The 18840-nt window shown below is 36.9% G+C and overlaps 1 protein-coding gene across 2 annotated transcripts in view; it reads left to right on the top strand.

Moving 5' to 3' along the window:
- RASEF (RAS and EF-hand domain containing) overlaps positions 1 to 16955 on the top strand; it is a 51772-nt gene extending 34817 nt beyond the window's left edge. The window contains exons 10-17 of one of the 2 annotated variants that reach the window (XM_067568817.1): positions 1975 to 2206; positions 3848 to 3985; positions 4093 to 4240; positions 6542 to 6623; positions 7752 to 7866; positions 9816 to 9935; positions 11142 to 11218; positions 13549 to 16955. In XM_067568817.1, coding sequence (XP_067424918.1) covers positions 1975 to 2206; positions 3848 to 3985; positions 4093 to 4240; positions 6542 to 6623; positions 7752 to 7866; positions 9816 to 9935; positions 11142 to 11218; positions 13549 to 13654 — 1018 coding nt within the window. In that variant the 3' untranslated portion in view covers positions 13655 to 16955. The remainder of the gene's footprint in view (positions 1 to 1974; positions 2207 to 3847; positions 3986 to 4092; positions 4241 to 6541; positions 6624 to 7751; positions 7867 to 9815; positions 9936 to 11141; positions 11219 to 13548) is intronic. The other variant, XM_067568816.1, reaches the window with a different exon arrangement.
- Positions 16956 to 18840: the final 1885 nt, after the last annotated feature.

Genomic DNA, 18840 nt, shown 5'->3' with positions numbered 1-18840 from the left:
CTATATTAGGGCCTTTATATGGTTAACATTTTATATTTTACCAGTGGGTTGACAATTCTTCGTAAACATTAAATTAACTAATGTTATCCAAATTAAATCATTCAATACTATTATTGATTCTGCTGTCTCCATGTTGGAGACTTATTTGCAGGCTATAAAATTCTGATTGCAACAAACTATTCTTCTGCTGAATGCAGATAAAATAGATTCCCTCTTGTTGGACCCTCTATATTTTGAAAGAGGTGTCCCTTACTAAGATGCACATTCAACTGAATAATTTGCTGAGGTTAGGGTAGGAAGGATGAAGTCAATTTTGTAGGCTTTAGGGAGATCCTTCTCTGAGAGCATTTTTTAAAAACACCTGCTATACTGTGCAATCTAGAGTATGTCACTCTACAGTAGAGAAAATGGACTGCTTCAAAAGTACATATTCCAGGGATAAAATTCATTCCTGGATGGTATGGTGTAGCAGTATTCAGAGATGAACTTCTGCTCCCAAAATGCCTGTCCATTTTCAACACTTTGTATCTGGCAAGAAACATCATATCCGTGTTCAGAAATTTGGGTGCTAGTTTGGATTCTAACCTGGCTTTTAAGAAATGTGTATTAGTAAAGATATTTTTCTTTTCTCTAGTCATATAACATCTTTTATGCCAAGTTGCCTTAAGCACGTATGGAATTCCCAACACTGAATACATGCTCTGGTGATTTTGAAAATTGGCTAATAGAGTCCTCTCTTTGAGGTTATGCTTGATCCTCTTATCTTTACTATAATATATACCCTTTGTTCATATATCAGTGATTTGTTATAGGCTATATGCATGAATACAAATAGTACAAATACTGTGATATTCCAAAACCAAGATCATGAGTATTTGAATGAAAACTCATTATCCTAGGAGCATGGAAATAGACAATTTTGAAGGTATTGTAAGAAAATAGTCCCTGTAATGTCCTTTGCTGACCAATAGTGGATAGGAATATATGAGAGTTGGTAACCTCTACACAGCCATACAAGGAGCAATACTGCCATTGCCTATATTAGCTGCAACTGTGATAGCCTGCATCTCCACTTCTATAAGGTAGAGCGAAGTTAACTCTACTACTTTCAGGCATTTTCCATCCCACTTTACTTTTATTTGTGCCTGTCCATGGTTGCTGCAGATACAAATTTGTACAAATTAACTTAAAAAGTAAAGACAGAGAGTCATTTTAGTTCAAGCACTACTGCCATTGCAGCATCCATTTAAGTATCCTATTGTATATCATGACACCCAAAGCAAAACAAAGATGGCCTTGGAAAAAAGAGGAGAAGCAAAGGGGAGGATTGGCTTGGAAAGGAGGAGGAGAGTCAAGCCCATGCTTATGAGAAACCAATTGTTTCTGTCTGTTATGTAAAGCCAAAGATTCTGCATAGGACATCCAAAACTAGAACTGAACATGTTTCTGTGCTTCTACTTCTACTGTCACTGAGCTTGTCATCTCTGCTGCCTTTTTCATATTCATAATTGTTGTTTATTAGCCTGCACACATCTATGAGCTAAAACCTGATACTTCCGTTAACATTCAGGTTCAGTATATCAAGGTCGTTTTCCAGATCCTGGGCTAACACAAACTGTCACTACTGCCCTGTTTTTAATATTTTCATGGTACAATGTTCAATTTTTTTAACAATCATTTCCTTTTTGATTATGAATAACTCATTATGCCAGACTCTGAATAAATACAACATCCTCACCATGGCGTGTTACTGTGGTATGTTAGGTGAACTGTTTGGATGCTTACTGCTTGGGAGCTAAATTTAAGGTACTCATTTATTGGAGATTTAAAAAAATAGAGGTCCTTCTTTCAATTAAGGGCAATAAAAATATGTAGCTGGAATTTCTTAATGGTCACTGATCTGAAATGTCCTGTTTCATTGGGGAATTGGATCCTGAAAGATTTTTTTTATTTTTTCCCCACTTTTATCACCAGATCATCTCATTCTTCCTATGTGGATGAAGATGAGTGTCTAGCCCTTTGTGACCCTATGCAAAGGATAAACTGTGATGCTGATAGCTTGTCTGAAAGCTGCTTTGATAGCGGTTTGTCTACCTTTAGAGACTCAAATGAATACGATTCAGAAGTGGAATGGAGACATCAAAGGAGTTTTCAAAGACAACAGTGTATGCAGGACAGCTCTGGTGGTGATGCTTCTGATACAGATGTAAGCTCCAGACTTATTGCATTTCTAAGAGATACATTTGTTTGGAGGCAAAATTAGCTCCCTGTTTGTAAAGTGTAATTGATCTTTTCATATAGATCAGGGAAACTAAATTGTATTTACCTGGGTTATAAGCATTAAAACAGAATTAATAGTGAGCTTTTAAGTGAGCTTCTGGGAACACTCTGGTTTGAAAACAGTCTCTGTTTTAATTGATTTTTATATACCCATTTATAAAGCCATATGTTTTTATAAGTTTTTAAAGTCAATTTAACATTTGTGGAAGTTGGTAAATTGTTCGCCCTGAAGATTAAAGTCCTCCTCTTATCAACTAAACAGACACAATAGAGGTAGTACAGGCTTCACCCACAGTCTGCCAGGGTGCCTTGGCAGTGGTGTGGAAAGAGGAGAATAATAATCGTATTTATTAACACAGTATTTTATGTGCAGAGATCTCAAAAGTCTTTACAAAGTAGGAAAGCATTTGATCAAAGGAGAAACCGAGATGGAGATAGATTTGGTGATTTACTGTGAGGCAGTGACAGAGCAGGGTATAGCATACAAGCCTCCTGACTTCCAAGTACCAAAGTCTCCCTGACCTTTCAATCCCTGGTCTTTGTGTTGAGAATGCCATTAAGGGTTCCGATTCATGTCAACTGCTGTGACTTTATTTGTTTAATTAAGGTGCTGGTGGATCAAACTAGTTGAAGTATTTTTTCCCATAACTTTTGAAGTAATTTTTCTGACTGTTGTAATCCCATTGAAATTTGAATCTGAAAATTTCCTTACTGAAAAATTTTATTCTATTACATCTGGAAACCGAATTGATGTTGTAGGGTTGTCTTTGAGTACTGGGCATTTGGCACTGATTGTTCCTGAGAACACTAGAATAGAGAAATACTTGTTTTGGGGGAAAAAATTCAAGATACCTAACAAATATAAAGCAGAAATAAGTTTAAAACTTAATCTGTCTCCAGTTTTCACATCTTTGAAGTACCTTTATCCCCAAACAGAGAGAGATTTGGAAATTGGTTTTGAGACTGTCTACCATTTTGACTGCCCAATTTGCCCCTCAGCTAGTGTGTGCCGCCATCTTGAATTCTAGGGTAGACATCTCAGCAGCAGCAAATGTTGGCTGCTATTAGACTGTTCAAAAAAATCCAACAAAGAATTTGCAGATAGTTTGATTTCTACGGAGTTCTGACACAATGGAACCCAGTTTCAAAAACTGCCCGGTTTCTTGTCAGCTTGCTTCTCTTGCGGCCAACCTAGCAGACTGACTGGGAGTTGAGAGCCTGGAAGCCTGGGTTTAAGGGTCCTCAGCAGCCTGGCTTCTCAGAAACTGCAGCTTTAGGGCAGCTTGCCATGTGGACTGCCCTGAAGCCAAGGAACCCACTATTTCCAGGTCTATGGCTCCAGAGCAGCCTCCCATGCTGAATGCCTTGAAGCTGGGAACCTAAATTCATTGTTCATGAATAAGTATGGTATTCAGCCTGCTGCCAGTGGAATTGTTGATTTCCATTTTGTTTCTATCCTTACTTTATACAGCCTGTTTTTTAGAGTTAAATTCCAGTCCCCTTCAATGCACTATTCTTTTTCTCAAATGAGATGTTACTATTTTTATAACATTTGCTGGTCCTGCAGGTTCCAGAGATCAGGGATGAAGAGGCTTATAGTCCTGACAACAGCAGTATAGCTGGAGACTGGAAACCCTCACAACCAGTCAGTCGAAGCAGTTCTAGTGCTTCAACAAGGAGGTGTCTCCCTGCCCTCTCTCCACAGGTAACCAGTCCAGAGCGATTTTATATTTTAGTTTTGATATACATAACTTTACTATGATTTTTCCCCCTTAAGTTTAATATGGATTTGGGGGTTCTTTTTGCTTTTAGACAGACACAGGAGACTGCAGCCTGAAATATCCTAGTTCAGAGAAGGCTTACAAGATAGTTCTTGCTGGAGATGCAGCAGTAGGGAAATCCAGTTTCCTTATGAGACTTTGCAAGAATGAATTTCGAGGAAACACCAGTGCAACCCTGGGTAAGTTTCTGTTTAGAATACTCATTGTGAATTTCAACAGGTGCAGTCATTTTAAAAGTGTGGTTTTTTTTTTCCCTCTGTTTGCATTAGTTTGCAAACAAATTGCTTGAAATAAGAATTTAAGGGTAAATCATGTATGCTCTTCCATTGGCATGAAGGACCTTACCTGCAGCAGGAGTGGTGTGATTCTGTAGTGGGGTCGGGCTGAATTGGGTAAGGCCAGCCAGAGAGTGGATGCTTCCTGAGTGCAGCAGAATGAAACTCTTGCTGCTGCTGCTCAGAGAGATTTGGGGTGATGTGGGTTATAAGAGGTGATCTGTGGCCAGCACATTCATCACTCTGTGGATCCACCATTGCATAGAGGTGCAGGTGCCAGAGCTGCTCCAAGCAATCATAGAATGTCTCTGCTACTGCTTTGCGGACTGGTGGCTGAAAATTGCTTCCACCTCAGTTCCCAAGGATCTCCTCAGCACACAAACTAATTTATTGGGCCAGGATTTGAGATCTAAAGTATATGGGTGCCTAATTCTGTATTAGGTTGGAGAAAACAGAGTACCATCAAGTTATCTTTATAAAACATGGAGCCTGTTCCTGAATACACTCTGCACAAAGACTCCCAATAAAATCGGCATGGAGGGACTGCAGAATCAGTATCCTGGAACCTACTTAAAAAACCCCAAACCCTCTTTTTAGTTTTCATTGTCTGCCTGTCTTCTGTCTTTCCCACAATCATGGGGTGCTACCCTCCAGCACACCCCTTGTGGCCTTGCAGTTGCATTGCATTCAAGGACCCTGGGGTTCTTTCAATCAATTAGGTTGGTTCAAAACAATGTGCCCTGTTCATGGGGTCTGATTTATTAAGACTTTCTACAAAGTGTAACTCACTATGTTAGTTGCCGTAGTTTATGCCTACTCTGGATCTATATAAGAGTCCTGTTCAGCTTCTTGGCTCCATTCAGGTTTCCCAGCCCCCTTTCTGGAACTGGGGTTGAGCTTTTAATTGTCACTTTCTATCTCTCCTCAAGTCAGGAGTCCCCAGCTCCTCTCCTCAGAACTGGGTTGTAATTTAGGCAATTACAGGTCTCTTTGCTCAAGACAGGAGCCTCAGATCTCCTCCTGGAGCTGGGTATACTTAAAAAAGTCACTCTGTCTCTCCTTCAGGTAGGATCCCCAGATCTCCCTCTAGAGCTGGATAATTCAGAAGTTCTTGACTCTCTCCTTAAGCCAGGAGTCCCTGGTTTAACAAGCTCACCTGGAGCTCATCCTCATTTAGGTCAGCAGTAGGACCTCAGCCAAATTATCCTCCAGGTGACCATTTTCCCCCAGTTAGTCCTTTCATCCTCATACTAGGAGGGTTCAGCAGGCAGACTTTCTCCTGCTGTCATCCTTGCTATGAGGGGAGGTAGCATATATGCTAGTCCCCTTCTTCCAGGTCATTCCCCAATTGCTCAGGTGAGAGGCGAGCCTTGCCCCACCCATCTGTAGTAATTTGCTTTCTCCAGACAACACTTAAATCTGACATTGCTTCTTCTACCAATACCTCTTAAATTCTAAGTGTTTGCATATATTAAATCCTCCCAAAATCCTAAAGAGCCTAGTGAATGGACAGAGGGAAGGAGGAATTTAGGAATCCCAACCCTTGTCTCATGTTCTTTTTCATATAATTTTCTCTTCATCTGCATTTCTTCAAAGTGTTATTGAAGCCTGGATTAGCATTAATGCAAATACAACTGGAGGGATTTTAACAAGTTTGAATCTCTCAATATTCCTATCTATATCATCACATCCATGAACTATTGTAGTTATATCAAGTTCAAAGCTTGCTTTTTTATTTTAATTTTATTTTTTGCCAGTCCAGTCACTTGTGTGTTTTTGTTCTGATTTGATTTTGATTGAGGTTTTTTTTTTGTTTATTTGTTCGTTGTTTGGAATAAGGTTTACTATACACAATATTTTCTTTTCTTCTGTAAAAGTGTTTTATAATATAGCGTAAGTGGAGCTTTTTGTTTGTCAGGATGTAATGTAAATGCATGAAAGGATATTTAATTCTCCCCCCTCCCCCAAACCAATTGATTATGCACCATACTATGTTGGGGGGATTACTGCTTCCACTCTTGAACTCTGTCTTGTAATGTACTAAATGACATGTAATTTGAAAAGGCTGTGATAGCCTGTTGTTTGAAATATATCACAGTACCATTCATTTGTGATGGTATTGGTAATAGTATTCATGTAGTTCTTAAATCAAAGTCAATATTATGGACCATGATTAGTTCTGTACACTTTATTTTTCTTTTTAAGGAGTTGATTTTCAAATGAAAAGGCTTGTTGTTGATGGAGAACCTACAGTGCTCCAGCTATGGGATACAGCAGGACAGGAGAGGTTAGTAACATCCAGCAGATTACTGGGATGTAGATGTGAATTGACTTGTTTCTTGGTGAAGAGTTTGTATTAGCATCAGACTTTTGTTTTTTCCCTAGATCTAAGAAAAATAGTAACTGTTCCATGTTCATGTTTCTTCTCATTTTCCCATTCTTATTTTTGCCATTAGAGACCTTTACCTTTGTAAGGGCTCGATCTTATGAGGTGTTGAGTGACCTAAATTCCCATTAAGGTTCTTGATTTTGATTCCCACTGAGCACAGTCAGTTGTCTCTTTTATGGTATCCAAAGTTGTCTTAAGAGAAGCATGACAAACTTGCACAAATTGCTGATCTCACATAAATGGATCTGTAAATTATCTGTGTAGTTTTATAAACCCAATAAAATCCCACAAAATCCTGGACTGCAGAGATTGTGTGTGTATAGTAAGGTGCCTGATCTAACTCCACTGAAGTCAATTATAATCTTTCCATTCACTTCATAGAATTTGTATAGGGCCTGGTGCCTATTTTTGCATTGAGTGAAGTCAGTGTATAATATGGAATTTGAAGTCAAAAGGATACATTGGACCCCCTCATTCATCATCAGGTGAAGAATCTCAAATGTGTAAAGTAAAACCTTGTCCGTATTCTTAGTTTCCGAGCAGGCCACAGTATGTTTACAGAAACGAAGGCCCTGTACAACTGAGGGACTCATTCCTGTTGTAACTCCATTGGTTTCATATTCCACACCCATTTGATTGCCTCCAGAAGGGTTACACTAGAAATGAATTTGGCCTACTGTGTTTATGAACTTTGCCTCTCCTGCAGGAACGTAAACATCATTGAAACTCCAATGTGAAGGAAGTATCCTTCATGTACATAGAATGCTGTTTACTGTAAAGTGCTGACTAACTGCAGTATAGGAGCCTGCTGGTTTTAATGGAGTGTTTATAGAAGTGCATAAATAATTTGCAGAAACCTTCACATGAATTCAGCAATACATGGAAGTTTGTTACATTTTTCTTAGGAAGGCTGTGTGCGAGACCAATGTATTTAACAGACTAAGATAATTCAATAATTATTCATTATTAATGATGATATATTAAAACTGTGTTTAATGTGGTTTTAAACATATTTTTTTCTAAAAGATTTCGAAGTATTGCTAAGTCGTACTTCAGAAGAGCAGATGGCGTGTTACTGTTGTATGACGTGACATGTGAAAAGAGTTTTCTTAATGTACGAGAATGGGTGGATATGATTGAGGTAAGAACTTAAAATGTATGAAATTTGCAAAGTACACTTACTATGTTGCCATTTAAATATTTATTTTTAGAAAAATGGGCATTTCCATTGGGAGAACTCTGATGTGAGACAGAACCACAGAGCCCTTTCAGAGATACTTGTTTCATTTGTTTTTAAATGTACATTAAGGTGACTGTTGCAGAATTGGCCAAATTGCAATTTCCACTAGTAACACAAGTTAAATGCACAGCTCTCAAGATACAAGAGATTAAACTAAGTCCTGACACAAGCCTGTGGGCTCCTATTAAATTTGATTAAATGTGGGGTTTGGTGTCAGAAATACTGTGCAATCAACAATTTTATATTGTTCCCCCTCCATCTTTTCTGAATATCTCACTTCCCTTTGATCTGAAAATGCAATGCTCACCCATTTAAAATATTTAATGGGAATAAGTTTTTGGTTTTTTTTTTTTTTTTTTTTTGGCGGGGGGGAGGGGGGTTCTCTGCCACAATATAGTGTGTTTTCTTCCTGTACAACTACCATCTTTGCTATAATCCACAGCAGTGTTTCCCCCAAAGCTTTATCTTATTACCTTTTTGTGTTGCCTGAATACTAATTTGTCTTTAATAAAAAGGGCTTCCCTTCTTCGCCCAAAGGTGTTCAATAAAGACGGGGTGGCCAACCAGTCAGAGACAAAGAGCCCAAAAATAGCTATAGGTACTGCAAAGAGCCACATTTACCTTAACCTCCGCTGAAAATTTGTGCTGATCCGTCAATTTCGGCGGCAGCTTGTCAATTTCACATTTGAAAGTAAAAAATTTTTGGTGCCCCTTACAATGTGCGGAGCCGCATTTGATAGAACAAAGCACCGCATGCGGCTCATGAGCCGCAAGTTGGCCACCCCTGAATAAAGAGGAAGGAGATTAGAAAAAAATATCATTTGCCTCTTAAAAAGAATGCTTTTTTTTTTTTTTTTTTAATAATGGAAATTGAATTAGCCCCTGTTTCAAGGGGTAATTGTCTCATATAAAATAACATAAGAACGGCCATACAGGACCAATTGCCTGTCTAGGCCAGTAACCTATCTCCTGACAATTGCCAGTGCCTGATGCTTGAGAGGCAATGAACAGAAAGAATAGGGCAATTTCCAGGGATCACTCCCCTGTTGTCCAGTTCCAGTTTCTGGCAGTTGTAGGTTTAGGGACACTTGGAGCATAGGGTTACATCCCTGACAATCTTAGCTAATAGTCATTGATGGCCCTATCCTTTATGTATTTATCTAATTATTTTTTTAACCCACTTATACTTTTGCCCATCACAACATCCCATCACAGGGAGTTCCAGAGGTAGACTCTGCGCTGTGTGAAGAAATATTTACTTATGTTTGTTTTAAACCTGCTGCCAATTAATTTTATTGGGTGACCCCTAGTTCTTATGTTATGAGAAGGAGTAAGTAACACTTCCTTATTCACTTTCTCCACACCATTCATGATTGTATAGACCTCTATCCCCTTAGTGGTTTCTTTTCTAAACTGAATGATCCCAGTCCTTTTAATCTGTCCTTGGATGGAAGCTGTTCTATACTCCTAATCATTTTTGTTACCCTTCTGTATACTCTTTCCAATTCTAATACGTCTTTTTTGAGACATAATAGGCAGAATGTTTATTTCATAAGATTTATTTAGCAAATACAATTCCTGTTAACTCATGGAAATGCATTCACTCCTTGGTAGTTTCACTATTAAGATGGATATTTTAAGACCAAGGTGCTCCCTAGCGTAAGCAAAGTGCTCAACATGACTAGATATTTTAACTACCTTATAATTTCTTTGTTAGCATTGTATTATTTGTAGATGTTTTGGAGGTGAAGTAATTAATATGACATGCGCTCCAAAAATCTGCTGATATAATTGAACTTTTTTGTATTCAGAATTTTGCAAGGGTAAATTATTTATTTATTTTATTACAGGATGCAACTCACGAGAATATTCCAATCATGATGGTGGGTAATAAGGCAGATCTTCGCCAAACCGTTTCAGAACAAGGACAAAAATGTGTACCACTCAACTATGGAGAAAAACTGGCGATGGTAAAATCTATAACTAACTGTTTCAAATTTAACTGCTCTTAAAAACTTTAAGATCAGGCCTGGATAATTCACAAAAATAATAGGGAGGTAAAGAGTCTTTCACCTTATAGTCACCTAGATGTAATGTGGCTTTGGATGGTTATTGCATACTTGATCAGGTTGAAAAATGTTACCAAATAATGGTTATTTGCTAATCTCTGTGAAATGAATTAGCTGTCTCAGTCCAGTGTCTATTGAGCAGGTGAGCATCATCACAAATTGGCACATTGTTGGCGTTCTCAGAAAAGTGGTCAAGGAATTCATGAATACGAGACTGATCTTGTCCACTTATCTGAAGTACAAATTTGTACTCCACTTCAAGTTTGAGGCACATTATTGAGAGGATGTGGGGAAGCTAGCTTCTGCTTCTCTTGTACTCGTAGATGTTCTGAAACTGAAGTATCTTGGTTTCCAAAACCCAGATTATCAAAGAATTTTAGCTGCCTACTTCCATTTGAAATCAGTAGAATATGGGCATCTAAATACTTTCATGGATCTGGGCCCAAGAGTAATTCTGCAGCACTTTCTAGCTATGACTGCAGCAGTTTGGCATGATGTGTTGCATAGGAAAACATGAACAGCATTCTGGGAGCTTGCACAGGAGATCTGCACATCCTGGTTTCTGTGCAGCAGGGCTCCATGGGTTTCCTCACACCACACTATGCAGGGTTTTTTGGCAAACCAACAGTTTGCTTGGTTGGTAGATCTGTGACAAGTGCAGATGCAGTGGCCATCCTCTGGGCAAAAGGGTGTGGGCCTAGAGCAGTGGATGCTAATGTAGCTACCAAGGTGTTATTGGTTCTGGAAATATGATAGCAAAAAGGGACGTGCCAGTAACAGCTTCAAAGCTTCTCTTGCTGATTTGTAGCCTCTCGGACAAGATTACTCAGGCTGGACATTGGGACTAACATTTGTTCCTGAATCAGTTAAATATCTTAAAAGCTCTCCAAGTTTAAAAAACTGTAAAACTGAAACTAAATTAGTTATTTCTGCAGTATTAAAGCTAACATCAAAGTATAAAAAGGACCATAAAATCCTGTCCACTTAAATTTGTGAAATCTGTTCTTTAATAGTTCTTAAATTTTCGGAGGAAATCATTTGGAGTAAATATTTTGATATAATTGTACAACAGACAATATCGCTGATGCTTTTATTTTCTTCTCACAGACTTATAATGCACTATTCTGTGAAACAAGTGCTAAAGATGGATCTAATATTGTAGAAGCAGTTCTTCATCTTGCTCGGTATGTAGTGATGTTTCTAATATAAAATATTAGCTTTCTTGGTTAAGATATATTACATTTACTTCATAAATAATTGTAAAACAGAATTAATTTTAAAGTTTTACATGGCATATATGCTTTATTTATAGAGTCCCGATTTGATCTTAGTTGACCCTAGTACAACAATTTTCAGTGTTAAATATCTATATTCTAAACACATTTAAAATTTTGTGTATATGTATATATATAAATATATGTATAAAATAGTGTTTGAATATATTTATATAAATATATATCTATATAAAATATAGATATTTAAGATTGAAAATTATACTAAGATCAACATGGGATTATATAAATAAAATAATATATATGTGCCTTGTAAAATCTTTAAAAATAAATGTAAAAAAGATTTATACTTAAGTGAATCAAATAAAAGACTATAGAATCTATACCACAAACACTAAAACATTATTAACATGTTTACATACAAAATTATGTTAAAGTAGAGCTCAAATATGGATCCCATTCTTTTTAAAATGTCTCTGGTTGATAAATGATATTTCCTAATGAGTTACAAGCATTTATTCTTTTAATCCTTTCATACATTTTAGTTTCATCCATTGTATCTTTATACGTGATTTTGCTACAGAGAATTTTAATCACATACATGTTCCTTGTTGTCTACTGAGTTAATTTTTTTTCTAAGCTATTTAAAATGCAGACATCCGGATTAAATAAAACAATCCCATCTAGCAAAGCTCACATGTATTTAATAAACTCTGACCAAAGCTTGGCCATTTTCTACAGTTTCCAAATTATTATTAATCATAATTATATATAATTTTTAAAGGATCAGCAATATGTATTGCAGTTTCAGTCTCTGTTTTACATTTAATACATGGAACTTGAAACCGGAGTCAATGGCTCACCATATTTATTTGTTTTCATTCTGTAGCTTGATATAAGAATCAAATCTTTTGACTTAAAATATATTTGGTTATATATTTGAAATATTTGGTTATTTCATGTTAAAGTATTTTTAATGGTAATAGCTTGAATGAGAAAATAGGATTATTGGGAAGAAGTAATGCTGCTTGTTCAGTCAGAAAATAGAAAAATACCCAAACTTCCAGTGAAAATAGGTACAGCAGAGGTATAGCCATTCATTTATACTTAAATGTCAATACAAAGTTAATTGTTAACTTGTATGACTCATTTCCAAGAACCTGACTATGAATGCAACAGTACATTGTGTTAGAAATTTCTAGTGAGCCCATACAGCACAGTTACATAATGTTAAATCCCAGGTGAAAAACATGTTTAAGGCAACATTTAAAATGATTACAGTAGTTACATTTTGTTGATGGATAAACTGCTCCTCTCATCTTGCATATTCTCTTTTCAATATCTTGAATATATAATTTTAACCAGCCTATTCATTGGCTTAGTAAAAGCTGATTTCTGAGGGATCTGTTAATAGGTGCTATATTTGAGAACAATGACAGATGCACCAGACACTGTCTAGCATTTTGGTCTGAAATGGATGGGTATACTCAGGGAATTATACTCCCCATTTCCTGGAAGTAATCATCTCTAACTTAATATTTCAATGGGAAAGTTAGACTTGCAGACCCACGTGTTACCTGTATTTAGGATTTGATTCTGCCACTGTTACTCATATTAAGTAGTACCATATTGATGTCAGTAATTGATTTTGGTGGAACTACTCAGTACAAGTAGTGAGTGGCAGAACTGGGGCTTTACAAGACATGTTAATACTGCTACAAAATTGAAAATCACATGTTCAGAAAAACCAATTATGAGTATCTTTGTCATAAAGTGGCTAACTATGCAGCATTTCTCAAGAATAAATTTATAATTGTATAATATTTAGTTTTTCTTTAATATATGAACATCTCAGTGCCCTATGCCTCCCTCTGCTCTGATATGAGAAGAGGAACAAATAAAAGAAAAAATGGGCCAAAAAGCTATGGAAAAAGAAAAGCCTCATAACTAATTGTCTAGACCTCAAATTGGAGTTAATAGTTTTCACATATCAAGCTTACTTATCTCCTTTTGCTAATTTTGCACTTTGGCAGGGCACTTTGTATAAAGTTATTGCTGCCATTCCAAAACAGATACTGTAGAGAATTGCACTCAATCCCAATCCTTAATAGATTCCATAAACTAAAAACAATTATCCTATTAGACAGTTTGTGAATTTAAGCTATAAAGCGATGGCTGACAGTGGGCAGTGCATTCCTTTTTATTACTCTCTGTAACATATATTTTGAGTAGAAACACATTCAGGCTGTATCTTGGTAATATATTTCACTGCTGTCTTACAGTGAAGTGCGAAAAAGAGGTGATAATGAAGACACGAGGTCAGTAACCAACCTGGCTGAGCCGACTGTCAAAAAATCAACGCTCATGAAGAACTGTTGCAATATATAAATAACACATTCCCTTTCTGCCTTAAATAATTTTACTTTTGTATTTTTATGACTTTTTAAAAAGGAAAAATGAAGGATTTACATAATGTGTTCTCCTTTCCATGGATTTATATGTACATAGTAGTTGCACAACTTGAGAAATTCAGTTCCTTCTTTCTGTGCTTCTGCACTGGTGCACTTGCCTGGCTTTTAAGGCTGTGGTTTGATCTCACTTATACCAATGTTAGTAAAATCAAAGACATTACATTGGCGTAAAACTTGTATGAGATCAGAATCAAGGCTTTGTCTTTTGCCAGGAACTTATGATAGTACATACAGTACTGAATTTTTATTTCATTCATCTAGATATTTCCTTATAAAGTGAAAGAGGTTTCACAAACTGAAGCCACTATAATAATTTGTTTTAAACCCAGGATACTCTGAGCCCAGGGGGAAATTCCATCCTTAATTCATCTCATTTTGCCTATGTTAGCAAATGCGGGTCAAATTAGAGCTGTATGAAATAGTTACAACAAAACTCCCAGCTGCTGGAAACTTACTTAGTTTCATTGCAAACCTGGGCAGGTGTGTCAAAAAGACTTGTCAAATTTTTGAACTTTTCAAGTGAACTAGGAGTTAGTTTTTGAACAAATCTGGTGTTGCATCAAAAACTTGTGAAACTTGGTGGTTTAGAATGTTTTTCACTTTGAGGTTTGGGATTGAACCTGAACTGAAAAGCAAAACTAAGTCTGATCCCACACAGATCAAAACTGGATGAAATTCTTGCATGAACCCCTGCAAAGCAAAAGAGGCAAATCATATCCTGTTCTAGTCTCCAGAGAGATGCCGGGATGAACCCTGGGAATGAATTAATGATACAATTCCTGCTTGTTTATAAACCAGACTGTTACTATTATTTTAAAATAGGGAAAAGTGAATTATCCTCTACCTCTTGTTCTTGAAATGGTTGCCATTGATATATGTGACTATTCAGACAGTTAAAGTGATGGACTCTAACGCTGAAGAGTCTGTTGTAATCTGTTTTCTTAGTGAATATTTAGGCCTCCCTAAACCACCTGTTAGACAGCTGCTGTACATGCACAAACATTCATATGAAATTTTTATTAATGGAGTCAGTGGGCATGACCATGAGCCACTTTCCAAATATCAGGCAGTACTGTTCTCATTAAGGTAAGGCTGAGTGCTCATAACTCTATATGAAGTCCGTGGGAGCTGCAGATGCTTAATATCTCTGAAATTCAAGACATTGCTTTTATTGAGTTTTCTAAAAATCCCCTAGTTTTGTACATATTTTAAACTCAAAGCCTAAAATCATTAATGTAAAAATGACACTATTATAGTACAATTATTAAAATAGAAGTACAAAAAAATCACATCCCAGTGACTTTTGTTTAGTCTTTTGTTCCCTTACTTAGGGCCTGTCTTGAAAACATTTAAGCATTTGAGTAACACTTTCTTTGTAGGTAGTCCCGTTAAAACCAAGTCATGTGTATAGGTATTTGCAGGATCTTGGGGCCCAGTCCTCCTCCCGTTAAAGTGAATGGCACTTCATATTGACTTCACTGGGAGTACAATTGGGACCCTTAATGGCGGAGCAAACTATTTCAGCCTTTTTTTGTGTATATTAAAAACAGGTCTCCAAGCTGAACCAGTCTGCCTAGTGTCAGATTTAGGTGAAGTTTTATGGTTTTACCTCCAATCCAAGAAAAAGTGGATAGCAGCTGTAGCAACATTAGATATTTTCTGAGCACTATTTTCTTAGTAGTTTATCAACTGGTTGGTTTTTTTCTTTTTTTTTAAAGCCTTTTCAGGTAAAGAAATCTATGTTTTTAGATAACCTTTTAAAAGCTATGTTTTCTCAGAGATTTTGTCCTCAAGTGACTAATCCTGAGCATATAATGCCAAATAAAACAGGCATATCCATTATTTCTATATATTTTGGCCTCCTAAAAGAAAAAGTACTTGGGACTGGATCATGCCCCACAATATCCATGAGCTGAGGGGAACCTTTCCACACACATCTACCTTCTCCCACGTGGGCGGGATAAGGGGTCACCTACTTCTGCAACACCTATCCTACCCTGCTTGGCAGAAACCGCTATGTGGGTCTTGGGTCTGTGCTGGAGGAGGTGACAGGATAGGAGAAGAGTGGCAAGCCAAGAATGTAGCTGGTGCTACTCTGTGTCCTCCTTCTAGGCTCATGGAACATAAGCAGAAAAGAGAATGCAGCCTGAAATTCATTTTTCTAAAGGGACAGCCATGGCCAGAGAGAGCTTTGTGGAATGTGCTGTTTTAACAAACGGGTTCAAAATCCATATGGAAAGTAGTTTGTGTGCATGTGCAGTAAGTGCTTTTCCAGGTAGGTTGCATCTGATATGCCCTAATCCTGGAAAGAAAACCGTGCAAGTGGATCCCTGTGCCTGTACAGGGTACCGCTGAAGTCAATAGTGTCAGGGGCCTGACCACCCAATTCTTTCTGGGGGCCTGTTGTTGATTTTAATGACCAAAAATGTGTCTCTAGGTATTTTGCCAAAATTTATAAATTGAATCTATTTTTTTAAACTGACTTTTTTTATTTTGCATTTGTGTGAGCTGTAGCTAAGCAAATTAACTTTGAAAAAAAATGTTTTTAAAATAAAAGAGTGGTGGTCAGAATAGTGTCAGCCAGGTTTCACCCAGCTTTTATGGTCAGCTTTTATAAATTCTTAGAAAAGGGGCTTTGAAATGGAAATCCGGATTTACTGGGCCAAATTCTTACTCAATACAGGTGACGGAGTTGCAAAGAGTGTAGCTTTGGCCAGAATTTTGCTCACTGACCATAGCAATGTGAAGAGCTGTTATAGTTGCATTCTATAAGCACCTTTGACCATGTTTTTAAGCTCTTATGGGATACTGTTGACTCAGTGAGAGTCCACACAGGCATAAAGGTCTGTGCTACTGTAACCAAGGATTTGGGCTTAAATATATATATATGTATACTGATTAGAATATATACATAATTTATTAAAAACACATGGATTCAGGCCCTGACTCTGTGATATGATGCATATGCAGAGATCTTGTTCCTGCACAGAGCCCCATTGACTTCAGTGCGGGCTGTACACAGGTGTAGAAGTCTGCACACGTGAGTTGCTTTGCAGGATCAAGACCTTCTTTAGAAATTCTGCAGTGATCACCCCTATCCAGTTTGACAATTGGCGTAGTATGAGATGGCAATTGTAAAATAAGAGGGCTTGTAATGAAATTAATATTATTTTTAGAAACTAAAATATCTGCCGTTTTAAAAAAAAAAAAAAATCAAAGCTAGTGTTTATATAAGGTCCTTCTTCTGTTTTGCTTTGAAGAGTTGTCTTGCCTACCTACTGCCTAAAATATGGCAGCAAACAGCAGATTTATGCTCTGGTATGTCTGCACTATTGTGTTTGTGTTCCTCTGTGATTCTATTCAGTACTTAAACAGTACTGTTCATTTATTGCACAGAGTTGTTTTGTTAGTTAGTGGCTATGTTATGTTAATATCTGTATTTATTTTTAAAGGAAAGTCTTTTCATGTTTTTGACAATCTGTAAATAAGATTATTTTTATGCAGTTGACACACAAGTATTATTTTTGTCCTTCATTGTCTTTGCTTTTTTAGTGGTCACCCATTAAACATATTTTGAGGCAATAATTTTTGTGGGATGCTCTTAAAATCATTTGATCATCAGGATGTTTTTCTAGGGATCTCATTTATTTAAGACTATTTAGTTGCTTCCTTATTAAAATTTGCTGTAGTATTTCTCTTAAGAATGTAGTTATGATCCAACAGTTTGAAAATGTACATAAAACAAACCTTCTCTCCTATTCACTGAACAATTTCCTTATTTTAGCAAATACTATTGTGATCATAGAGCACATTTCATCCAAAAGGATCCCAAAGTGCTTTACAAATCTAAGGCGGCAATCCTGCAAGGAGCATCACAGGGACAGACCCCTGTACCCATGCCAAGAACCCCATCCGTGGGGTTCTGAGCCAGCACAGAGGTCTATTCACATGGAGCTCCTTGTACAAAGCTTTTTGACAGGCTGGGGCTAGGTAGTTTATATGTTCTGGAGTGCAGCCAGTTCTGGGGTTAAACATGGTTCCTGTTTAACACTTGTCGCGGTACTAAACATCGTAGTACAGGAAGTGAAGAATACCAAGTCTAACAGAAATCAGAGGGCTGTTGAGCTAGGCACAGTGTATTTATCCACATTCGACTTTGGTCAGGACAACAGAGTTATCCCTTATTCTTACAAAATTTATTTATTTATTTATTTATGATCACCTCTAGTGATTAAGTATTCATTTTACATTTCTCCTGCAATTTCAGTGTCCCCTATCACCATGTCCCAAGGTGTTGACACAGTAGATGAGATTGTTTCCTTTAAGTACTAATCAATCAGCATCACCTCCTGCAGCAGTAGGTATTTGAGTAAAGTTATCCCATCCAAGCACTGAGTAGGCCTAATGCTGCTTTACTTAGATCTGATAACGTCGCAGCCTGAAGTTATTTTTTTGTTTCACTAATACACAGCATTTAGCTTTTTTTAACCACAATCCACTTGTATTTTAGGTTCAATTTGTGCTACAAAAGTTGGTAAGAAGTGCTTTGTCACCCACATTTTCAGCCCTTAGACAAATAGATATAATTAACTTCCCATTAGCTGTATATATGTGGAGTTATTTGTCAATCAGTCATTTAACTACTAACATTTGCATGTACTGAAACTGTGCAAACTTCTAAGTGATTATAAAGTTAAGTATTTAAAATAGAGATTTATTTTCATACTTGTATAGTGAGCAGATTCAGTGAACTGTGGTTTTATGTGCCAACTTTTATTGCAAACTGTTAACAAAGTGTTCTGTAAAATAAATAGGCCCTATATTGCAAAACAATTGTTTTGAAACTTTGATTTATTCTGTTTACATATAACAGCAAGAACTGAAGTGCTTGTGCTAGTTGTTTTTCCTTAAAACGACAGATCAGTACACCCACTGTGTAACTTTCTACATGTGTTTAAAAAGAACCACATATTGTCTATTTCATATTGCTGTAAATAAAGTGTGCTTTAATAGCTATTCAGTATGGTTTATTTTTTTCAGTTTGCCACTGAACTGCACCCCAAATATTTTGTTTAATGAAATACTCACTTTTCTAAACTTTTA

Source organism: Emydura macquarii, unplaced genomic scaffold, assembly GCF_026122565.2.
Source record: "Emydura macquarii macquarii isolate MOO-44397 ecotype Brisbane River unplaced genomic scaffold, CSIRO-AGI_Emac_v2 contig_2897, whole genome shotgun sequence".
Taxonomy (NCBI): domain Eukaryota; kingdom Metazoa; phylum Chordata; order Testudines; family Chelidae; genus Emydura; species Emydura macquarii.
This window is presented reverse-complemented; position numbering and strand designations above follow the sequence as displayed.